Here is a 25,251-nt window from a genome sequence, read left to right on the forward strand (position 1 = left end):
CTCTGCTCAGATGCGTCTTCCTCAAGAGGCCCTCCCTGGCCACTCTGCTAAAATGTCCCCACCCTGTTACTCCATCCTCTTGCCCTGCTTAACTTTTCTTGGAAGCACTTGTCATTCCGTGTCCTTGTCCTCCCTATTTATTTGGTTTATGGTCCATCTCCATCCAATAGTAGATGAGTGCCCTGCTCCCGGATGCGCCCCAGCCTGGCATGGATGGTGCCTGGCATGGATCAGATGCTGTGGAAACCAGCCCGTCTCCCTCTCTGTGTAAACGCACCTGTGTGCATCTCAGTCACTGAGTGGGACCCATTTAGCAAAGGTAGCTGAGCCTGCTCTGCCAAGTCCCACCTGGGCCGCTAGACCCAGTCACTGCTTGGAGGTAGGCTGGGTGGGGAGACTGTAGCTGAGGGTCACGGGGAACAAGGCTGTGGGAGGACAGGCTGGGGACTGGCACCAGTCAGGGGCTGGGGCCTTCCTGTGAGGGTTTGTGTGGGTCAGCAGCAGTTTTTATCTTGAAGCTGGATGATGGACCTCTTCCCCTACCGCGACATAGTTTGCTCTTGATGCTTTTTGTATTAAAATAACATCTTTACTGATGTATACTTCATAGATTATAAAATTCATCCTTTTAAAGTGTACTCTCCAGCTGATTTTAGACTCTATCCATCACTACTATCTAATTCAGAAGAGCTTCATGCCCCCAAAAGAAACTGTACCCATTAAGCAGTTATTTCCCATCCTCAGTTCCTGACCATGGCTAATCTAGTTTCTGCCTATAAATGTGCCTGCTCTGGACATTTCATATAAATGAAATCATACACTCTGTAGCTTTTCTTGTTTGGCTTCTTTCATTTTGCATTAATGTGATCAAGGCTCATCTGTATTGTACCATCTATCAGAACTGCATTCCTTTTTAATGGCTGCATAATATTTAATATTTAATAATATTTAATGGCTGCATAATATTCTACAGTATGGTTCCACCACCTTTTGTCTTGATGGACGTTTGAGTTGTTTCCACTTTTGGATGTTATGAACAGTGCTGGCGTGAACATCTTAGTACAATATTTTGTATGCACCTATGCATTCATTTCTTCTGGGTATCTCCCTGGGGGTGGAATTGCTGAGTCATGTGGTAATCCTTACATTTAAACCTGAGAAACCCCCAGACAGTTTTCCACAGAGGCAGCACCTTTTTATGTTCTCACCTACACAGTAGGAGGGTGTTGGTTTCTCCACATCCTCCTTGGCAACACGTTGTTATCTATCTTTTTGAATTTCGCTTCCTGGTGGGCATGAAGTGGTATTCCGCTCATTGTGGTTTTTTTTTTTTTCTTATTTCCCTAATGATTAATAATGAGCTTTTCATGTGCTTATTGGATATTTGTGTATCTTCTTTGGAGAGTGTCTATTCAAATCCTTGGTCCACTTTTAAATTGGGTTATTTGTCTTCTCATTGTTGGCTTGTAAATGTTCTTTACATCTGGTATCAAGACTGGTCCTTTATGAGATAAATTATTTGCAGATATTTCCTTCTATTATGTGGGTTGTCTTTTTGCTTTCTTGTGTCCTTGGAAGCAGAAAAGTTTTAAATTTTGGAGCTCCCTTGTGGCGCAGCAGGTTAAGGATCCAGCATTCTCACTACTGTGGCTTGGGTTTGATCCCCGGCCTGGGAACTTCCATATGTGGGGCCAAAAGAAAAAAAAAATAGTTCTGTGCTTCTTTTGTTAAATTTATCCCTAAGTAGTTTATTGTTTTTGATGCTATTATTATAAATGAAATTTTCCACTTAGTTTCATTTTTAGATTGTTCACTGCTGATATCTAATAATATAGCTGATTTTTATGTATTGATCTTGTACCCTAGAACCTTGCTCAACTCGTTTATTTTCCTCTCTCTCTCTCTCTGTATGTGTGTGTGTGTATACACACCAGCATTTTCTCTTTTTTGAGGGGGGCTGAACCCACAGTGTACAGGAGTTGGCAGGCCAGGGATCAAACCTGAGCTACAGCCACAGCAGCCACCTGAGCCACAGCAGCAACAGTGCTAGATCCTTTACCCACTGTACCACCAGGAAATACCCCAGCATTTTCTATAGACATGATCATGTCATTTGTGAATAGTTTTCTTTCTTCCTTTGGCGCTTTCTTTTTTTTTTTTTTGCCTGCCTGCTCTGGCTAGAACCTCCAGTAAAATGTTGAACAGAAGTGAGAATGGGCATCTTTGGTTCTTGATCTTAGAGGGAAAGCTTTCAGTGTTTCACTACTAAATATGATGTTAGCTGTGGGTTTTGTTTTGTGTAGGTACCCTTTATTAAGGTGGAGGATGTTCCCTTCTATACCTGGTTTGTTGAGTCTTTTTTTTTTTTTATCATGAAAGGGTGTTGGATTTTGTCAAATGCTTTTTCTGCTATTGTTGAGATAATCATATAGTTTTGTCATTTACTCTATTAATATGGTGCATCGTACTGATTGATGGCCCCATTTTTGGACCACCGTTGCATTCCTGGAATAAATCTCACTTGGCTATGGCACTTAATCCTTTTTTATTTTGCTGGATTCAGTTTACTAGTATTTTGTTGTGGATTTTTTGGTGGCTTTATTCATAAGATAGTGATCTGTTGTTTTCTCCTGATGTTGTTGTCTGGCTTTGGTATCAGGGTAATCATGGTCTCATAGAATAAGTTAGAAAGTGTTCCTATTTGGGGTAAGAGTTTGTAAAAAATCGGTATTAATTTTTTTTATTACTGGAGTTGTATTACATTTATAGTTGTACAGTGATCATCACAACCAAATTTTATAGCATTTCTATGCCTAACCCCCAACTTGTCTCATTTGGAAACCGTAAGTTTTTCAAAGTCTGTGAGCCAGTATCTGTTCTGCAAAGAAATTCATTGTGTCCTTTTTTTAGATTCCACATGTAAGTGATAGCATTTGATGTTGGTGTCTCACTGACTGACTTCACTTAGCATGATAATTTCTAGGTCCATCCATGTTGCTGCAAATGCCATTATTTCTTTCCTTTTAATGGCTCAGTAATATTCCATTGTGTATATGTAATATTCTTTATCCACTCCTCTGTCCATAGATATTTAGGTTGTTTCCATGTCTTGGCTATTGTATGTAGTGCTGCAGTGAACATTGGAGTACATGTGTCTTTTCGAGTCATGCTTTTCTCTGGATAGACGCCCAGGAGTGGGATTGCTGGATCAAATGATAATTCTATTTTTAGTTTTCTGAGGAATCTCTATACTGTTTTCCACAGTGGTTGCACCAGTTTACATTCCTACCAACAGTGTAATGGTGTTCCCTTTTCTCCACACCCTCTCCAGCATTTATTGTTTATAGACTTTTTGATGATGGCCATTCTGGCCAGTGTAAGGTGGTACCTCAGAGTGGTTTTGATTTGCATTTCTCTAATAATTAGTGATGCTGAACATCTTTTCATCTATTTTTTGGCCATCTGTATGTCTTTGGTACTTTGTGTCTGTGTAGGAATTTGTCCTTTTCATCTAGGTTATTTAATTTTGGGCATAGTATTTCCTTAATCCTTTTTATTTCTGTAACGTTGGTAGTAATGTCTCCTCTTTTTATTCCTGATTTTAGGAATTTGAGTCTTCTCGTCTTAGTTGATATAGCTGAAGGTTTGGTAGTTTTGTGGGTCTTTTCAAAGAATCAGCTTTGGTCTTACTGATTTTTGTTTTTCTATTCTCTATTTCATTTATTTCCTTTCTAATCTTTATTAATCTAATCTTTATTTCCTTCTTTCTGTTTACTTTGGGTTTGGTTTTCTCTTCTTTTTCCAGATTGTAAAGTGAAATTAAATTTTTTTTTCCCTGTACCCACATCATGTAGATTGAACCCACACCACAGCAGTGTCAATGCCAGATCCTCACCCCGATGCAACACAAGGGAATTCCCTGGAAGATTAATTTTTTGTTTGAAATCTTCTTTTAAAGACAGATTTAAATTTTTTTTAGTTTAAAAGAATTTTTTTGTGCGTTTGTCTTTTTTTTTTTTAGGGCCATACCCGCGGCATATGGAGGTTCCCAGGCTAGGGTCGAATCAGAGCTGTAGCTGCTGGCCTACACCACAGCCACAGCAACACAGGATCCACATACTTGTGAATATCCCAATTTTCCTTCTGTTACTGATTTCTTTTCCTTTCTTTCTTTCTTTCTTTTTTTTTTTTTGCTACATCTGCAGCATGTGGAAGTTCCTAGGCCAGGGATCGAATCTGCACCATAGTTGTGACCTGCACCACAGCTGTGGCAATGTCAGATCCTAAACGTTTTGTGCCACAAGGGAACTTCCTGTTACTGATTTTTAACTTCATTCCATTGTGGTCAGAGAACATACTTTGTAAGATTTAATTCAGTCCTTTCATAGTTATTCAGTCTTGTTTTATGACCTTGAAAGCAGCCTATCCTGGAAAACGTTCCATGTGCCCTTGATAAGAGTGTGTATTCTGCTCTTGCTGAGTGGAGAGCTCTATACATGCCTGTTAGGTTTTGTCGGTTTATGGGGGTGTGCACATTTTCTGTTTCCTTGTTGATCTTCTGTTGAGTGTTCTGTCCATTAGTGAAGGTAGGGTATTGCTGTCTCCAGCTATTATTGTTGACTTGGCTTTTTTTCTTTTGCCTTGTGCTTGATTTTTTTTTTTTTTCCCCAGCTGTGCCTGAGGGGTGTAGAAGCTCCTGGGCCAGGGATTGAAACCAAGCCACAGCAGCAGCCTGAGTTGCTTCATTGACAATGCTGGATCCTTAACCCGCAGAGCCACAGGAGATCTCCTGGCCTGTGCTTTTTTTCCTTTGGTCCCTCTGAATCTAGTCACTCTCCTGCATAAGTTTTTTTTTTCTTTCTTTTTCGGCTGCACCTGTGGCATATCGATTCTGGACTGGGGATTGAACCTGTGCTGCCTCAGAGACAGTGAAGGATTTTTAACCCACTGTGCTGCAGTGGAAACTCCTGCATGAGCCTTTTTTTAATAATTGAGGTATAGTTAATTTACAGTGTTGTGTTTCAGGTGTATAGTAAAGTGATTTAGATTTTTTTGTTTTTCCTTGCCCATGGCACCTGTAAGTTCCTGGGCCAGGGAATGAATCCACACCACAGCAGTGACCCAAGCCACAGCAGTGACAATGCCAGATCCTTAACCTACTGTGCCACAAGGGAGGGAACTCCAATATATATATTTGCTTTTTAGGGCCGTACCCGAGGCATGTAGAAGTTCCCAGGCCAAGCCACATCTGCAACCTACACCATAGTTCACGGCAATGCCAGATCCCCGATCCACTGAGCAAGGCCAGGGATCTAACTTGCATCCTATGGCCACTAATCTGATTTGTTTCTGCTGCGCCACAACAGGAACTCCTCTATATATACATTTTTTTAAAGTTTTTTTCCATTATAGGTTATTATGAGATATCGAATATAGTTCCCTTTGTTATATAATAGTTCTTTGTTGTTTATCAGTTTTACATATAGTGGTGTATATATGTTAATTTCAAACTCCTGATTTACCCTCCACCCCACCGGTAGTATCCTCTTTGGTAACCTGAAATTGTTCTTTCTATGAGCTTTTAGGTTGTTTCTAGTTTTCTCCTCTGGACAAGAGCCTTGGGGGTCCACAGGCTTGTACATTTGCTAGATCTGGAGCTCATTCCTGGAAGGGGGATGCTGTGTTGGAGATGGGGCAGATTTAGACTCATGTTGCCAAGGACCTTCTAGGGGTGCTAAGGAGGAGCGTCTGTAGTGCCGGGGGTGACATTCTCCTCTATCCCCATCGCCCTTGTGAACTGTCCTATGCAACAGGGCCCTATGCCTGCCAGGCACTGGACTTTATGTGACTTTTCTTTCTAGTCCTGCCTACCAGCTGACAGGATGGGCACTGTTATGCCCATTTGACAGATGGAGAAACTGAGGTCCAGGGAAGTGATGGCCCTCATGTGGGTCACACAGCAAGACTATGGCTGAGCTGTCAGGCTGCAGGCTCCGTGCTCTCCACCACCACAGTCGGCTTACCAATTGTCCCCACAGGCAGCCGTGACTGGCCGTTCTGCCTTCAGCATTCAGGGACTTCTTCCCATCTATGATCCTGGACATGTGGTGTGCTGACTGGGATGGTGCCCAGAAACGGGGACAGGAACGAGGCCAATTGGCTTGGTGCCTCACAGGTTGGGGAAGGGGGTGTGCTGTTTGCTCTGAGGCTCTGGTCCAGGTGACCTAACCTCTCTCACCTTGGTTTCTCCACCTGAGAAACAGGGTTGGTGAACGTGCCTGTGAGAGCAAAACAAGGACTTGCCTGCAGAGCTCAGCACAGTGCCTGCCTGTCCTGTTTAACCAGAGATGCCAGCCACCCTGGCGGTTCACTCCTTAGCAGGTGTTTATTGAGCATCTGCTGTGGCCAGATGGCAATGAACAAAGCAGATGAGAATCCCTGTCATCCTGGGGCTGAGGGTCTGGGCTGGGGACCAGTAAGCAGGAAAGAAGCTTGAGAGTGGCCTCTCCTAGAATGTGCCAGCCAGCCAGCGTCCAAAGGAGAGTGAAGAGCACAGTAGGGGTGCCTGGTGGCGGAGTAGCCTGGGCAGAGCCATCAGCCAGCAGGGCCTGGAGGCAGGAGCAGTGGGAATGGCAGGGAGTGGTGGGCTCTGGTACAGGCAGGGTCTGGAGGGCTGCAGTAGGACACCAACTTTGTCCCAAGTGTGCGGGAAGCTACATGTGGTGAGTTTAAATCGAGTGTGCAGGGTGATCTGACTAGCGATTTAAAAAGCTCTCCCTGGCTGCTGGGCTGAGAGGGACAGGGGCAGGGCAGTGGGGATGGGGCTGTGGCTGTGACCCAGGGGACTCAGTCCAGAGGGGGATGCGTCTGGGTATGTTGAAGGTAATGCCTGCAGGATTTGCTGAGAGATGGGCTCTAGCCGATGGGAAAGGTGACCCGGGGAAGGGTGGGAAGGCTGTCCCATCTTGTGCCCCCAGTCTGCCTGGAAAGTTCCCCACAATGTAACACCCTGGCATCCTAGGAGAGGATCCAGGCAAGAGGAAGGGAATGCTTGTGTCTCCAGAGGCCGGTGCCCACTCTCTTGCTTCAAGGAAGCCTGCAAGGAGGATGGTTCTGGAATGCTGGGATTGTGGGGGCACTGCCTGGCCTTCCTTTCTATATATATATATTTTTTTTTTTTTAATTTTTTGTCTTTTTAGGGCCACACCCACTGTATATGGAAGTTCGCAGGTTAGGGGTCGAATCAGAGTCATAGCTGCTGGCCTACTCCACAGCCACACCATATCTGAGCCGTGTCTGTGACTACACCACAGCTCATGGCAACACTGGATCCTTAACCCACTGAGCGAGGCCAGGGATCGAACCCGAATCCTCATGGATATTAATCGGGTTTGTTACCGCTGAGTCATGATAGGAACTCCTCCTTTCTGTATGTTTAACAACATCCTCCCACTGTGTTCAGTTGGGTCCCTCTGGGTGGTGACATATGCAGAGCTAGAAAGGTGTATGTGACTGACCAATGGCCAGTGGCTACAGAGATGCTGTGAGCGCCCACTAACTCCCCAGCCCCTGCACTGTCTTCTCCTCCCACCCCCACCACACCCCGTTTAACAGGTGAAGACACAGAGCCCAGGATGTGAGTGATCTTGTTGCCAAGGTCACACAGCCATCTGCTGCAATGTAGAGCTCAAGGAAGTGTTGGAGGGATTCCCGGGACTTTGGACTTGAGAGATTAGCTCCCAAAATACCTGTGGTTTCCCCATTACCCTTGAAAATGCAGCTTAGGGAGTTCCCTCTGTGGCACAATGGGATTGGCAGTGTCTTAGTTTGATCCTAGGCCCGGCACAGTAGGTTAAGGATCTGTCGTTACTGCAGGTGTGGTTTAGGTCGTGACTTTGGCTTGGATCTGATCCCTGGCCTGGGGAACCCCATATGCCATGGGGTGGCCAAAAACAGAAAAAGAAAAGAAAATGTGGCTCAGCTGACCAGTTGCTTTGGGAGCTTCAAATTAATATATCTGCCTGTTAAGTTATTTAGCAAGTTATGAAGGACTGAAATTCAAATCGTATTAGAGACTGTAAAACAGAAAGTTTTAGATCCTCATTCCATAGACGAACTCCATGGGTGTCACCTTCAAACTTACTGTCTGTTCACAGCAGGAAAGAAAAGGTTGGAGGTCACAAACTGTTCTGCATGTTGCATTTTGCTTTCAGCACTGCAGCCTGGTTTGTCCCCTGGGCCAGTTTCTGGGTTGATTTAGCCAGTTCCCTGCTGATGGACCTCTAGGTGGTTAACGGGTTTCACGCTGGAAAGCACTGCCGCAGGGAGTGGCTGTCCTTGCAGACCCACCCAGGAGAATGAAAAGCGGGTGATGTGGGGCAGGGAGGGTCAGTAGGGGACAGTCAGGCCTCTCAGAGGAGGTGACATGTGTGTCGAGCCCTGAGTGGCCAGAGGAAGCCAGGGTTGTGGAAAGGCTCAGAGGAGAGGGTCATTCCAGGCAGAGGATGAGCATGTGCAAAGGCCCTGAGGCAGGACTTGCTTTGGCTTCCTTGCTTTGGAGGGAAGGAGTGAGTGAGTTGGGGGCAGGAGCGGGAGGTGATGGGGCGATGGCTCAGGGCCTCGGAGGCCACAGGGAGCACTTTGGGACAGTGGAGGGATGTGATCTGACTCACACAGTGTTGAATTTTTCTTTCATGGCATGGGGCAAGTGGTCTCTTTTTTGGGCACCGTGGTCCAAACTTTTGCAAACCTTTGAGTCTACTTTCTGAGGTAGGTGCCAATCCTCTTGCTTAAACTATGAGGAAACCAAGGCACAAAGATATGACCCGACCTGCGTAGATGGTCCAGGAAGGCAATGGCAGCACTTGGATTCCAGCAGGGTCTGAGAGGCCCAGAGCCAGGGCCACCAGGTGCCACAGTCCACTTCCTGCTTTTGCTCCTGGCCTGACTACCAGAAGAGACTGTGGAGCAGGTGACATGATGGCTTAGTGTCAAGGGCAGGGTGGGGCCTGGAACCTGCAGGATTCCTGAACAGGGAGGAGCCTGCTGGGAATTTTGTGAAAGGTGGCACCCGGGAGTGGGTTTGTGAAACCTGCGAGGTGTCCACAACCTATCGCATTGTCCCATGGCCACCTGGGCCTTAGTCTCCTCATCTCTACAATGGCAGGTTTGGTTGGTTTGGTCCTTGGTCCTGCATGCTGTTGGTCACCAGCCCGGGGCCTGGTTCTGTTTCTGGGAGCTGGGGAGAAACCTGAAAATATGCCAGGCTGAGGACCCTTTCCCTGTGAGGTTGTGGCTTTTCTAACGGGCGGGTGGATGGGAAGGGACAAACCACAGCCATGTGAGCAAATCAGTAAATTAGAAGACAGTAGTTATGAGTAGGATTGAGAATTGAGCCAGATAGTGTGTGACAGAGGGGGAGCTGCTTCATGTTGGGGGAGGGAGAAGGGGCAGGGAGGAGACATTTAGGCCGGGACTTGCCAGCTGACTATGAGGAGGATCCAGGAGAGGGATCCAGGTCCAGGGAACAGCCAATGCAAAGGCCCTGAGGCAGAACCATGCTTGGTGTGTTTGGGGAACATGGAGGAGGCCAGCATGCCAGGCACTAAGAGAATGTAGGGAGAATAGGAGGAGGTGAGGCAGGGGGAATGACTGGGAAGATGCCACAGGATGGGTCCTGTGAGCTGCAGGGAGGACCTGGGCTTTTAACCCTGGGTTAGGAACCCTGGGAAGGCTCTGAACAGAGGGGGTCATGCCCTGACTTGGTGTCCACAGGCGCCCTCTGGCCAGTCCGGGAAGAACAGAGTGTAGGGGTGAGGGTGGACTGCTTGAGGGGCAGCCACTGCCCTAGTCCAGACAGGCACTGGGGGGCCAGGCCAAACACCTTGGATATGGAGAGAAGTGGGCCCATGCAGGCTCCATTGGGTAGAGCCAGCAGGACTTGCTGCTGGGTGGGGTCGGGAGGATGAAAGGCAGAAGGAACCCCTGGTCTGTGGTCTGAGTCAGGGGTGTAACTACCTTACCTGGCTCTTGGGGTGACCACAGAGACACAGTGGCACCTGCCTAGGAATACTGAGTGCAGGCTGGGCTCCAGGTGACTGGTGGTTACTGTCGGATGGTGTTGATGGGGTGTGGATGGCGGGGACCAATGGGGTGCTGTGCGCAGGCTGGATGTTAAGGATCTAGAGTCTGAGCAACAATGACTTCTGCTTCTGTTCTAGCAGAACTACAAAGGCAGGGTGGGGGTGACGGGCTTGGCCTCAATGGACCTACCCATGTTCCCATCCTGATTCTGCTCCTTCCTTGCTAAGTGACCTGGGCAAGTCCAGAAATGGAGGCTTAGTCTACCATCTGTGCAATGGGGGTATTGGCCCCAGCAGCGTTCCTTTGGAGTTGCTAGAGGGTTCCCTGAGGTGTTACCCAAGACCAGGCAAGAGCTGGGCCAGACATGACCCTGGGGTGAGGGGTTCCTGCCCAGGGCCTCTTCCTGTGGCCAGCAGTATGCTGATGTCTCCCATGCTGGGGCTTTGGGTGACCTGGGGAGGATCTGGGCCCTCACATGCTCTGGCTTCAGGCTGACTAATCCTTTGCAGGCCCTTCTGTTTGTTTTCCCTCTCCTGGTGTTTTGTCTCCATTGTTTCTGCATCTCCACCCTCCTGGGGACTGGGAGTCAGTTCAGAAGACAATAAATAAACAGCTTGGGCTTCTGAGTGGCCCATGGTGCCACCTCCTGCTATGCCCTCCCCTCCCTGTCCCCTCCTGCCTTTCTGGGAGTCTGCTTCACCTTCTGAGGAGAGGAGGCCCGTTTTAGAGCCTGGAAACACGGAGGCTGCAAGAGAGTGAAGTGACTTGTGCCAGATCATGCATCCAGCTGGGCCTTCCATGGAAGCAGATCTGGGCTTTGAACCCAGGCTCTCTGGCTCCAGAGTCCACGTTCTGCCTATCCATTCAGCAAATGTTTAAGGAGCACCTGCCGAATATGATAGGCACTGTTCTGGGTGCTGGAGAAACAGTGGTGACCAGTCTGGTGAAGAAGACCCATCCTGTCACTGGACTGGACTGGTGGGGGTAGTAGGAAGGAGTATGCATTTGGGAGAGAGAGGTGCCATCCACTGCGCCTGCCCACAGCTGGGTGGCCAGAGTCTGAGGGGAGGGTTTCCTGGCAGAGGGAACAGCTCTCACAAAATCTTGGAGGCCAGAGATACAGACAAGATTCCAGAGGCTGAAGGGGGGTGGCTAGGGAGGGGGGCAGTGCTAGGGGTGGTGTGATAGGCTGGTGGGCAACCCTTTCAATCCCCTGGTCAGTCATATGGCCTCTGCAGGAGGGAGCCCCAGGCCTCTGTCTTAGGAGGATGATCACATATAACCTGGTCAGAAGCCTGGGGCCAGGGCTGGACCCCATGCATTAGAGGCCAGGGATGATGCTGAAATGATGGTAGTTAGCCCTTACTGAGCACCTGCTGTGTGCCAGGGAACAGAATAAACCCCACATGGTGTTCCGGGGAGCTGACATGGTGGGGAGGGGCAGATAGGAAGCAGATAAGTGACATAAAGGGGGTTAGTGCTGTGGTGAAAAATGAGGTGCAGGAGGGAGATGGGGGGTTGGAGGTGTGAGTGAGAGTGGAAGAAGCCTCCCCAGGGAGGAGTCATTGGAGCCAGGGCTGTGGGAGGGAGTCTGGGGGTGCTTCTGTGTCTAGTACCCAGCTGCCTTCTGAAGTGTGAGGAGTTTCCCCATTACTAACTAGGAAACCCAGATCAGAGGGGCAGGGAAGCTGGCCCTAGGTCACACAGTATGCAGGGCAGCCTGGGGGCACAGTGGCCCTTGTAGCCTGAAAGAGAGAGGAAGAGGGTGGGCACTTTGAGTTAGAGGGAGGGACTTGGTGACCCGTGGAATGTGGGTGGGGTCCAAGAAGGGGAAGCTGCTGACCCAGGCTTGCAAGTTGCCACCAGATAAGTGGACAGTCAGTGAGGCCAGCAGAGCTGCTTGGGGAAGACAGTTTCCTTCCACCACCCAGGTCAGGAAAGGCCCCAAGAGTGCCCAGAAACCCTTGTGGGGAGTGGGGCGGGGCGGGGGGGGGTGCGGCTTAAAGCACAGCTGGACAGGCCCCTCCTCATAGAGAGCCCCTTGGAGATTCCCAGGGGCCTGCTTTGCAAGGACTGTTGAGGCCAATTGTGAGTCTTGCAGTATGGATACATAATCAGATGAATCCCTGGGCTCCTGGCACTCCCAAGCTGGTGTGCAAGGTCCCTCACACCTGGCCAACCTCATCCTTCAGCCTTCTCCCCCTCGGGTTCTGCCTCCTTGCCTTCCCCTTGTCCTTACTTCCAAGTCCCAGCCCCCAGAAGCCACCTTGCCCTGCAGGGGCCCAGAGCTCTTGGGGTTCTCTTGGGCATCATTCTGGTCCTCGTGTTCTTGTGAGGCTGTCATTGTCCTTTGTCTATGGTATCACCATTGTGCTCATAGCACCTGGGCCCCCCGACACAACCAGAGCAGTCACAGGACAGCACGTGCCAACACCAGTGGCAGAAAGCCTGGTTCCTGGCTGGGGAGATGCCTGCAGCTTCTGTGGCCGACAGGCAGGCCCAGAGGCCAGTAGGCCTGCAGGTCAGAGTTTCAGTGGACCCAGTGAATTTTGGTCCACACTTCTGCCACTCCTGGACCAGAGTGACCTTGGGCAGGTGCCCAACTACTGGGCCTGGTCACATCCGTAAAATGGAGCTCCCAGGACCGCCCCCCGCCCCCCATGGATCTTGTCATGGTTAAATGGGTTAAATTCATGAAAAATTCTCAACTCCTTCTCTGGCCTACAGTGGGCTCTCGGCAGCTCTTGGCTGCTCCAACACAGATAAGTTTTTGGAATCAGTAATCCATGTGGATGATGCAAAATTCAAAGATGTTCCCGAACATGCATTGACTGTTCTGGAACAGGCCCAGCCTCCCTGGGCTCTATTTTGAGGCTTTTTATTTTCTTCTGTTGGAAAACTCAGACACTCACTCTTCTGCACCTTTTGTTTTCCTCAGTCCACCCAAAAGGAAGTTCCATATCAGGAGATGAAAAACTTTTTTCTTTTTTTCTTTTCCTCGTGGCTACCCAGTGACAGGAGTGGGCCGTAATTTATTTAATTGGTCCCCCCCAGTGGGCTTTTTTTTTTTTTTGTATTTTTGCTATTTCTTGGGCCGCTCCCGTGGCATATGGAGGTTCCCAGGCTAGGGGTCTAATCGGAGCTGTAGCCACAGCACGCGGGATCTGAGCCGCGTCTGCAACCTACACCACAGCTCAGGGCAACCCTGGATCGTCAACCCACTGAGCAAGGGCAGGGACCAAACCCGCAACCTCATGGTTCCTAGTCGGATTCGTTAACCACTGCACCATGATGGGAACTCCCCCCAGTGGGCTTTAAAGTTCTTTAGATCTGAGCTCCTCTTCTTACTGAGAAACTAACAAGATTGTAATGTTTCCATGGGCCAATTTTCTTTAAAAAATTTTTAGGGAGTTCCTGTTGTGGCTCAGTGGAAACGAATCTGACTAGCATCCATGAGGTCAAAAGTTCGATCCCTGGCCTTGCTCATTGGGTTAAGGATGCAGCGTTGCAGTGAGCTGTTGGTGTAGGTTGCAGATGCAGCTTGGATCCTGAGTCGCCATGGCTGTGGTGTAGGCTGGCAGCTGCAGTTCCGATTTGACCCCTAGCCTGGGAACCTCCATATGTGGCCCCAAAAAGACAAAAAAAAATTTTTTTTTTAAATTTATCCTTTGTTCCCTGGACAGGTTTCAGTGGAATATTCTCTCTATGCTTTTGTATCTGAGTCTTCATGAGTGCATCTTCCTGGACTGACTTGTCCTTGTGACATTCTTGAGATTGAACTTAGATATGGTAAAGTGCCCTAATCTTAAGCCTTCATTTTTTAAATAAATGCATGCACTGATCTGATCTAGATAGAGGGCGTTGTCCTCATCCCAGAAAATTCCCTCCTGCCCCTTTGTTCCTCTGGGGAACAGACTAGATTTCTATCAGCTCTGATTTCTATCACAGAGACTAGTTTTGCCTGTTCAAGGTCAGATCTACCCTGTGACTCAGCAAGAGAAACGAGGGCATATGTCAACAAAAAGCACATATGAGAATGTTCATAGCAGTTTTATCTGTAATGGCCCCGAGCTGGGAAGATTCCCACCAGAGCCCCATCAGCTAGTGAGTGAATGAACAGGCTGTGGTCCATCCTGGACCGTGGACGAGCAGTACCCATGGGACCATGGGTATTCCATTCACCTGCACCTCCTGTCTTGTTTGGTCATTGACGCTTCAGCTCACATGGAAGAGGTAGAGCGGGAGATTGGTGTGAAGGGTCTGCCCATGGTCACTGCCAGCACTGGTGATTCTGGGTCAAAAGGCCGGCGCCCATGCTTTCTGAGCTGTCTCTTTCCTGCCTCTCAGGTCTCCACCTGTGAGTCAAATGGCCAGGGGCTCCAGGAAGCCAGGGCCAAGGCCACCTGTGGTGCTTGATGTCCCCAGTAGACCTGCGGCGCCTGCTATGAATGATCATTGCTCTGCTGGAGAGCCAGGGATGCCCCCTTTGATGAGGGCTGTGGTAAACCACTGACCTTGGGGTCTGGTGACACATAGGCAGCCCCTACTATTTCTCAGCTGTGCTTGGTCTGCGCCCTGATTACGTGTAGGCCCCTTGTTTTTCCTTCTCAACAGGGCTTCTCTGACAAACCCCGAGCTCTCTTACTCCATAGTGTGTCTTCTCTGTCCCCCCCGACACACTCACATGGTCCCCATCAGGATGTCAGCACTGGTGTCCCCAGCACTTCCGAAGGACTGCGTGAGTAATACTTTAGTGAGCAACTGTGACCTTGGCCAGGTCACGAATCCTCGCCACTCCTCAAGTCTCTGCATCTGCCAAACTGGAGAATGGGAGTCATGCTCAGGGTGTCATATGCTGCATGAAGTGGGCATGCAGTGCTCTGAGCAGGCCAGGCGTGGTCCCCGAGTTTTTTGTTTTCTTTAGGAACATGGCTCCATGGGCAGCATCTGAGGTGTGGAGGGTTGACTGTGTTGCCAGGGGCTACAGGCTTTGCCCTCCAGGGGCTCGTGCGTATCCTTGGGCCTTCATCCCTTGGTTTTGCCCCTTCCTTTCCTCCAGGGTTCTTCTCCATCCAACCTGTACCCTGGTCATGAATTGCTGTCTCTTAAACTCCTCTTGATTCTGTTCAGTGTCTGTCAGCTGCCCTTGGTGTCCCTGCCATCCCCTGGTCCAGCCCCCATCATCACTGGCCTTGACCAGTGTAGATGCCTCTGCCTGCTTCTTGCTTCCCACCCTCATCCCTGAAGCAGCCAGAGGGGTCTTTTAAAACCATGTGCCTTTTGGGAGTTCCCGTTGTGGCTCAGTGGTAATGAACCCGACTAGTATCCATGAGGATGCAGGTTCAATCCCTGGCCTTGCTTAGTGGGTTAAGGATCCAGCTTTGCCACAACCTGTGGTCTAGATTGCAGACAAGGCTCAGAACTGGCATTGCTCTGGTTGTGGTTTAGGCCGGCAGCTGTAGCTTCAATTTAACCCCTAGCCTGGGAACCTACTTATCTTGCAGGTGGAGCCCAGAGAAGTCAAAAACAAAAAACAAACACATGTCTTTTGGAGTTCCTGGTGGCTCAGCAATTTAAGGATACACCATGGTCACTGCTATAGCATAGGTGTGTGTAATCCCTGGTCTGGGAACTTCTGCATACAGCAGATGCAGCAAAAAAAACCAAAAAACAAAAAACACATACCTTTAAAAGTACATGAGGTTTTTGTTGTTGCTTTTGTTTTGTCTTTTGTCTTTTTAGGGCCCCACCCTCAGCATATGAAGTTCTCGGGCTAGCAGTACTCGCTGTCTACACCACAGCAACATCAGATCTGAGCTGCGTCTGCCACCTACACCGCAGCTCATGGCAATGCCAGATCCTCAACCCACTGAATGATGCCAGGGATCGAACCTTGGTCCTTAGGAATACTAGTGAGATTCGTTTCCACTGAGGCACGATGGGAACTCCAAAAGTACACGTAGTTAGGAGTTCCTGTTGTGGCTCAGCAGATTAAGGACCCATTGTTGTCTCTGTAGGGATGTGGGTTTGATCCCTGGCCTGGTTTAGGAGATTAAGGATCAGCTATTGCCATGGCTGTGGCGTAGTTCTCAGCTGCAGCTCAAATCTGACCTCTAGCCTGGGAACTTCCACATGCCACGAGGGGTGTCCCCTCCACAGAAAAAAAAGCACACATGGTTATAATCTGACTGTCCCTAAACCCCATCTGGTGGCCCACCAGCATCACCCACACCCCTCCCTCTCTGGGCCTGTCCACTCGAGGGCTCCATTCTGCTACTTACCAGCAGAACCCCCACAGGACCTCCAGTTGCCAGGGGAGGGTCCCTCCTATCACAGGCCATCCTGCTGTGTGGTCACTGCCATGGCCCAGAAGAGGTGCTGCATAAGCATGGTGGAACCAACTTATGCTTCCACACTAAGGGCTGGAACCCCTTCCCTTAGTGCATGGCGTGTGGCAAAGTTGCGGGTCCTTCCTTTCCACCCACTGGGATCACAGGTTCTCAGGGGTTCTGACACCCAGCCCAGGCTGAGAACCAGCAACCTCCTCTGGGGCTCTCTCCAGGGTTCCCATCAGTGTTCCCATCACAGACAGTACTGGGCAGGGGGGCGGCACCAAGCATGCCTGCCTCTATGAGATACACCTGCCCAGTGTTCTGAATAAATTTCAGATAAAACAAATGTTTATATGGGTGCAAACCTTATTTAAAATTCCCTGAGCCTATAACTTTTCTCCAGTTTACTGAAACAACAAAGAATCCTTTGCACAGCTTTAGTGATCTATGAAAATTCTTCTTCTACTTCTGTCCCCACCTGGACCCCTGCTCTTTTGCTTTCCTTTCTTAATGGTCTAGGGTGGCTCCTGGTCTTCCCACTTTGCATAATTCCAGGCATATGTAAGTTGGTGCAGGTAGTGCCCGAGTATTTCCATAGTGAAATATATAGTGTGTGGATATAGATATAGATATATATAGGCTTCATATGCAGGATATGGAAGTTCCCAGGCCAGGGATTGAAGGATTGAATCTGAGCCGCAGCTACAACCTATGCCTCAGTGCTGGATCCTTTAACCCACTATGGTGGGGCAGGGATCGAACCCACACCTCTGCAGCAACCTGAGTTGTTGCAGTCAAGGTCTTAACCCACTGTGGCACAGTGGGAACTCTAGGGTATATTTTTTTATGAAGCAGGGATCATTTACCTGCTAGGAAAGACACCCATTTCAAATGCACTGATTTTAGTAAATTTATAGTTTTAGTAAACATTACCACAGTCCAGTTTTAGAACATTTCCATCACTGCTGAAAGCTCCCTGCTCTCTGTTTCTACCTCCAGGGCAACTGCTGATCTGCTTTCCACCTCTATCACTTTGTCTTTGAGGGATATGAAACACATTTTTGGTCATGAAATACTTTTATTTTAGTCTTTATATCATACATATGGCATTAGGTTAATTTTTAAAGTGTGTCTAAGAAATGTACTGATCTCCTTTGGGCTGGGGGGAGAAGGTCCAATATCTGCCAAAGAAAGGGCCCTCTGGGCTTGCTGGGACTGGAGCATAACCAGCTGGAGGGAAATGGTTTCAATTGTCACCAGCCTTCAATCCACTCTCTTCCCTGTCCCACTGTGGCCTCAGGACCCTCCAAGGCCAGAGCATTCCCTGCTGCCTGGCTGGCATTGGTGTCTGTGCTGAGGTTGCTCAGATTGCAAGAGGGGATTGCTTCACCACGTGTGGTCATACTTCCTCTCCCCTGCAAGCCAGCCTCATGAATAATTTCTGTCCCTTTCCCCTCCCACAGGGACTTCCTTCCCCGAGGTTCAGGAATCGTCACTCGGCGGCCTCTCATTCTGCAGCTCATCTTCTCAAAAACAGGTATGGTGGGGAGGCTGGCAGCAGGAGCCAGGAGATCCTGATGAGCCTCAGGTCTTTGTGCTGCAGTGTGGGTTTGAATTCACATTTTCCACATGTGCAGGGATGTTGAAGCAAAATTCATTGAACACCTCCACCCACCTGGAGCATCCCAGCTGTGACCAGGCTGCCTGGTGCCACAGTTCTTGGTCTATCATAGATGACATGTTCTTGCTGGATACTTTCAAAATCAGTAACATTGTGACACATCTACCTGAAATGCTCCAGTGTGCCTCCCTTTGCAATAAGGACACTCTCTTACACTCACAGAACCACACCCCCCAAAAGTTATCATCTCTGCATGTTCTCTAATACCCTTGCCAGTTGTCCCCCAAATATCTTACCTAGCTGGTTCTGTCTTCTCTCCAACGCCACCAGGGGTCTCCATGCTGCCTTGCCACTGACCCGGAATGTCAGCCCTGGTCCATTTAGCACTTGGTGTACCACAAGCCAGGTGAAACACCCCCACCCTGGGAAGGCCGCTGACATACCCCCATTTTGCCCATGGGAAAACTCTGGCTTAGCCAGGTTCCCTGACTCTCTAGTGGGATGGGTACCCAGGCGGGGTCAGACCTCCGCCTCCCCTCTCAGCTGGCCCTAGTCCCGCCCTTTTGCTCCCCCCACCCCTAGACTTCACCCAACCCACCTACAGGAGGGCGTGGCACCAATGAGAGGCGGCAGCTGATTGGTCCAGCACCTCCTGTTTGCGAACTCTGCTATTGTGTAGGCCAGGAGTGAGCCAATGGGCTGCCTCCTCTGGGCTCGGGTGTCCAATCAGCTGTACCAGGAAGAGCAGTGGCAAAGCTCTGGTTTGCAAATGTCAGCGGGGCTCGGCCCATTGGTTTTCCGTTTACCATTCAGTAAATTGGCGGAGAGTTGATGTTGGGGGTTATAATCTCCATTTTTAATGAGTTCCCAGGTGGGGCTGATGCTTTTGGTCCCTGACTATGCTGGGAAAAACTTTGCTTGGGTGGGTAGGGGCTGAGAGGTAATATTGCCTAGCTCTGTAGCTGACTAGCTGTCTGGCCCCTTGGGAGGGACTGCTGCTCATAGCCGTGTTTCCTGTCTGGACAGTGAAGATAATAATAGTGCCGCCTTTGTTGGCTGCCATGAAGACCATGTTATTCAATACACGTACAGCCTGTAAAACAGTGCCTGGCACACTCCAGCCCCTTGCTGAGTGGTGCCATCCCAATGGCTGCGGTTTCATGCTTGCTGCCAGCTTGCTTGGGAAGGGCTTGCTGGAAAAGCAGGTTGGCTGGCTTCCTGAACTAGAAGGTCCCTGGTGTAGTCATAGCGGGAGTCACCTCCACAGTGGCTGTCACCCAGCGGTGGTCCTGGGCTGGGGCACGGTGACAAGTAGGACCAGGGCTGTTGCCACCACCTGTCACTTTCCCTCTTGGTACGTACTCCTGTTACTGCTGGGGGACAGTGCAGGGGGAGACTTGAGTGGAAACCAGGAGGGAGCCTGATGGCCCTTACCAGATGGGAGTATTGTACTCAGGGGAGTGTGACTGACTCCATCCTGGAGGGTTGGGGGCACCCTAGGGCTTCTTGGAGGAAGTGATGTTTGAGTTGAGACTGACAGGTGCTTCGGGGTGGGTGTGAGGGAGGGGGAACTCTCCTTCCTAGCAGAGGGTGATATGTGTGAAGACTGAGGCAGGGATGCCCAGTGTGGCCTGCTATAGGAACTGAAATTCCTCCTTGGGAGGTGGGGAGGAGAAACACATGACAAGTGACAACCCTGTGAGAGCACCAAGGGCAGGAACTGTGAGGGCACACATCTGCCCGGTGCCTGACTCTGCATGTTGTCTGACCCCTTTGATGTTGAAATCTCCACTCCTGTCACCCCGCAGAGGAGAGAACTGAGGCTTCCAGGCCACTTGCCTGAGGACACACGGGAGGTCATCTTGGAAGCCCAGTCTTAAACTCATTCTCTGGGGAATGTGGCCTGAGACCAAGGTGTGACTTGACCAGGTCCCATGGCCACTGATGGAGAGGAGACCACAGGGACCAGCTCTGGGGTAGGGGGACCCAGGAGGTAGGGATGGGGTGGCAGCCGTAGAGATGGAGACATAGTTGTATCCTCTTGGGCTGGGACTGGGAGTGGGGGAGAGGGCCCCAGGGTGTCCCACAAGGGAGAGCTCCTTGCTGTGTCCCAGCTTGCATACACCCCCTCCCCCACCTTACTGTGACATTTCCAGTTACTGGATGCCCCAAGTAGCTGTGAGCTGGGCCTGGACCAGCTGCCCAGGAGGCAGTGCAAGGACTCCAGGGATCCTGGTCCTGCCTGAGCTCAGCCAGTTGGGTGGTACAGATGCAGACACAGGGTTGCTATGGTTGGGCTGAGGGAGGGAGGCCCAGGGGATTGTGGGAGAGTATATCGGCATTGGATCTACATTGGGCCAAGGGTCCAGGGAGAACATTCTAGGCAGAGCAACAGCTGTGAGATGAGGCTGCGGAGGGGCCAGGAGGCAGGGGGCACATCTTGTCAGGTGTGCTAAGAGATTCAGGCATTGGGAACCCGAGTGGCACTAAGGGTGTGGAGAGACTGGCCAAGCCCACTGGCCACCTTGTGGAGGAGGGACAGGCAGGGACAGGAGTGCAGGCAGGAGGCCAGGGAGAGGTGAGCCTGGCGCCAGGTGAGAGGTGATGGGGCCTGACCCAGGGCGGTGCTGCAGGGGTGAGGGCAGAGTCTAGAGTGACCTTGAGGTGGGGAGGCTGAGGTACCTGGGCTGGGGGAGACACCCTACTGATAAGGAAGGGGAGGAAGCTGAGCGCTGTATGGAACAGGCAATGGCTGGGGCCCTTGGGGCCTTCTAGGGACTACACAGGGTTGCAGTGCTCCTAGAGATAGGAGTTTTGTTTAGCTGGCTGTCAGGAACAGGATTTCAGGGCCAGGATGCCACCCCTTCCTAACTGGGGCCTTGAGCAAGTAGCTTCCCTCTCTCTGCCTCAGCTGACTTGTCTGTAGAAGAGGGGTGATAATGGTGTCTCCCTCGTGGCTCTATCCACCCCATGTCGCCCCCTGTGGGGTCTGGAGCCCCTGGTACTGTATGGTCATAATTCTCTGACTCCTGCAACACCCAGTGGTGCCTGGTTTATCCTTGTCCAGACTGGGCTTAGTGAACCATTGCTTTTAATCAGCTTAGTTTAAAAATTACCTCAGACCAAAGCTACCAGGAAGTTTGGCTCATGGGTGAACTCTGCTCTGCCTTGGGAACCACACCTGGGCCTTATAAATCCTGGAGACTGTTTTTTTTTTTTTTTTGTCTTTTTTAGGGCCTCATCCATGGCATATGGAAGTTCCCAGGCTAGGGGTCAAATTGGAGCTGTAGCTTCAGGCCTACACCATAGCCACACCCACAGCCACAGCCACGCTGTATCCCAGCTGTGTCTGTGACCTACACTACAGCTCACAGCAACACCAGATCCTTAACCCACTGAGTGAGGCCAGGGATTAAACCCGCATCTTCTGGATACTAGTCGGGTTCATTACTGCTTAGCCACAACAGGAACTCCTGGGAACTGTTCTTGTGTGGAATGTGGATGACCAGAGCCATCTGAGCCCGCCTTCCCAGCCTTGACCTTGGCCAGTGCTCCCAGGAGCCAGAGAGGTGATGTCAGGGCTTTACCCTTGGCTTCTGTCTTGAGGCTTCAGGAGGCCCTCCCCCACTCCACAAGGGGCCTTTTGGCCTCTGGGACCTCCTCTTAGGGCCCAGGTGCAGCCACAATCTCTCTCTTCACGCTCAAGACCTGTTCCATTGTTCCTACCTCCTCACCTTCACCCTCACTGTGCTTCCTGCTGGAACACCCTGCCCTGTCCTCCTCCCCCAACCCCCACCCGTCACTGCTGCCTTAGTTCTTTTGCAGTGTATGCTAGGAGGCATCATCCTGTCCGTGTATTTTCTTTTTAAAAATTGTTTTCTATTAAAAGTATAGTTGATTATGCGTTCCCATTGCGGCGCAGCAGAAACAAATCTGACCAGTATCTATGAGGATGCATGTTCGATCCCTAGCCTCGCTAAGTGGGTTGGGGACCTGGCGTTGCCGTGAGCTGTAGTGTAGGTACCAGATGCAGCAGGGATCCAACATGGCTGTGACTGTGGTGTAGGCTAGCAGCTATAGCTCCGATTAGACCCCTAGCCTGGGAACCTCCATATGCCTCAAGTGCGGCCCTTTAAAAAAAAAAAAAATAGCAGAAGATAAAGTATAGTTGATTTACAGTGTTGTGCCGTTTCAACCCGTATTTTCCTGATGGTCTCTTCCGCTGCCTCAGCATCAGGGCCACCAGAGCAGAGCCGCTGACCTGCTTTGTCCACCGCCGTCCCCTGTGCCCAGCACAGGGTCTGGCCCCCAGGAGATGCTCCATCAGCATAGGCTGGTGTCTGGCTCTCAGAGTGGCTGCTGTGCCCCCTCTCTCCTGTGGGAGATTATCCATGGCTGTGTGTGCAGGACCTCTCCCCGGCCAGCCTGGCCCTGGCAGGGCCCTTTCTATCAAGCCTATAAACCCTGCAGTGGGTGGGCGTGGCCCTGAGGAAACCAAGTCCAGTGCTGGAGAGGATCAGCTCAGGGCTGGCCAGGATGGCAGCCTGGGGCTGTCACCTTCTCCGGTGTATGTTTTTTCCCATGTCACCAAGCAGTTCTCCAGTTCTCAATGGATATTGATTGGGTGTCCTCCAGTTCCCTCAGTTCTGTGGGATCTGGAGGCAGCATCAGATCCCACAGGTTAATGGCTTGGTCCCACCAGACTGTAACTCTACCCCTGCTTTGGTTGCCAATCACAGGCCCAGGCTGTTACCTGTGCTTTTTTTTCCCCCCCTCCCTGGCTGTGCCCAGCATGCAGAAGTTCCCTGGCAAGGGGCCAAGGACCAAATCTGTGCCACAGCCATGACAACGTCCAGTCCTTAACCCACTGAGCCACCAGGGAACTCCTTGTTAACTGTGCTTCTCTCCGACCAACTGTAGATTGGAAGTTCCAATGAGCCCCTCCTTGGGTTTGATCAAGTTTATAGAGTGATCCACAGAAGTCAGAAACATTTTACTCACTATATTCCCAGTTTATTAAAAGGATATAACTCAAGAAGAGCCAGATGGAAGAGATGCTGAGGGCAATGTATGACGAAGGGCCTTGGAGCTTCCATGCCTTCTGTGAGCTCACCATTCTCCCAGCTCTTCTTTCTGTTACCTCCCAAGTCATGTGATGGTGCCTCACTTGCCTTCTCCAGGCCTGAGGGGGTGGGCTGAAGGCAGGTTGTCCCAGGAAAACCTTAAAGGAAGCCAGGCTGAGGAACCGTGGCCTCTGTTGTGGGGCTGCTTCCTTGCCCTTGGGGAAGGGGGGCCTGACCCCAGAAGGTGGCAGCATGTGCTTGTCATCTCCCTTCTCGAAGGGCATGCTTGGGGGATGCCCAAAGTGGGGGATTGGCTATTGAGCATACTGGGGACCCACGTGGGAGTCCTGGGAAGAGCAGAGGCCCAAACCAAGTCTTTCGCAGACCCTTTCTTGCAACTTTGGCTTCAGCAGGAGCCACACAGGCATGTGGTGTGTCAGCTTGAGGAGCTCCATGAAGGGTGGGGTGGTGGTTGCCGGAGCCGAGGTGGTTAGGGTGGGCCTCCCTGAGCAGGGTCGTTTAGAGCCTAGACCTGAAGGAGGCGGGGAACAAGTGCTGGGCTGAGGGCAGAACCTCCTTCTAGAAAAAAATGACAGGTGCATTCGCTGGCACCACAGGACGCAGGTGGGATGCATTCTCTTTGGGCCCCACACTGTGGAATTTGGTTGTTTCTTCATACCACCCCAGCAGCACTGGGTTCTGTGCTGTCCTGTTTCATTGTGGGGAAACTGAGGCACATTTGGCAGTGTGACTCCTGGCCAGGGGCCCACTTTACTCCTTGTTTCTTGCTGTGCTGGTCCCTTGGAGCCCTGGGGCCTGATCACACATAGCTGGCCCTCCTCCCATGAAAGCCCACATCAGGGCTGTGGTAGTGTGCCCTTGCGGCCGTCAAAATGCTATGCCAGGAGCTGGGAACTGGAGGGACTGGCTCTGTTATCTGAGGAAGGGAAGGTTTGAAGACGCTACAGCTGCTCTGGGGACAAGGCAGTCTCAGGACAGGCAGAGTCTGTAGTCGCTTAGCCTGGGCTGCTAGGGACCAGCTGAGAGAGCGCTCTCCAGGTGCTGCAGGCTCAGCCTCAAGTCCTCTGACTTAAAGAGACAGTGGGTCGTTAAAAAATCATCTCCCACATTTGAGCATTTTCAGGGTTGTAGAGCCCCAGGCTGGACGCTCTGCCCATTTCTCATATTTTCATTTTCCTGATGGGGAAACAGGCACAGAGGGAGAGCCTGGCCAGTGGGGATCCCCCCGCCCCGCCTGAGTCCAGAGAGCATCTTCAGGGCATGGGAAAAGGTTGCCACTTGACAAGAGATTGTGCTGGCATGGGTCCACCTGTACCCTTGCCCACCTCCATGATCTTGGGGTAAGTTGCGGCTGAGTTGGGCAAGCCACCCCTCCACGAGCTCCCACCCCCACCCCACCCCAAGTTTCTGGTATGTTGGGTCTCTTTTCTGAGCTACTCTGGCACGTGCTGTGACATGCTTGTGCCATGTCCATCCTCCCCATCAGACCAGGAGCTCAGCTCTGTTCTGGGTCTGTGTCATCGAGAGGTGCTTTGGAAAGGAGAGAGGGCAGGGAATACAGCAGATGGCCCCGCCTGACCCTGACCCTGTCCTGCCTCCTGTATATCCAGCTTGGGGGCAGGGGTAGGGTGGGGGTGCTAGATCACCTCACAGAATCTGAAGCAGGGCCTTTTGCTTTTCCAGCAGAGTCATTTCCATCGCATACATTGTTACAGAGCCCCTCCTGGGTGTGCAGAGTACTGTGTCCCTGGGACACAGAACAACACAGATGCAGATTCCTGCCCCATGGGTGGACCTTTAATGGGGATCAGAGAAGCTACACAGGCTGACAAGGTAAACCATGTTAGAAGGTGATGAGCACTCGGAGGACCCTAAGGATTGGAAGCAGGAAAGAGACTGAGGAGGTTTGTCATCTCACCTGGGGGTCAGGGCAGACCTCATAGAGAAGGAGAAGGTACTGCTCCAGTAGAAACCTGAAGGAGGAGAGGGAGGGGCCCATGAGGGTGTGTGCTAGGCAGAGAAGAGCCAGTGCAAAGGCCCTGAAGCAGGAGTCGGGGGCTTGGGGTGCAAGAAACCCAGGAAGCCGGTGTGGCTGGAAGGAGTGAGTTGAGGTCAGAGTTGTGGGGAAAGG

At 50.8% G+C, this 25,251-nt stretch overlaps 1 protein-coding gene across 12 annotated transcripts in view; it reads left to right on the top strand.

Moving 5' to 3' along the window:
- DNM2 (dynamin 2) overlaps positions 1-25,251 on the top strand; it is a 98,251-nt gene that overhangs the window by 16,403 nt on the left and 56,597 nt on the right. For all 12 annotated transcript variants that reach the window (XM_047777068.1, XM_047777065.1, XM_047777075.1 and 9 more), the window contains exon 2: positions 17,879-17,952. In XM_047777068.1, coding sequence (XP_047633024.1) covers positions 17,879-17,952 — 74 coding nt within the window. The remainder of the gene's footprint in view (positions 1-17,878; positions 17,953-25,251) is intronic.

This window comes from Phacochoerus africanus, chromosome 4, assembly GCF_016906955.1.
Source record: "Phacochoerus africanus isolate WHEZ1 chromosome 4, ROS_Pafr_v1, whole genome shotgun sequence".
In the NCBI taxonomy this organism is placed as follows: Eukaryota; Metazoa; Chordata; class Mammalia; order Artiodactyla; family Suidae; genus Phacochoerus; species Phacochoerus africanus.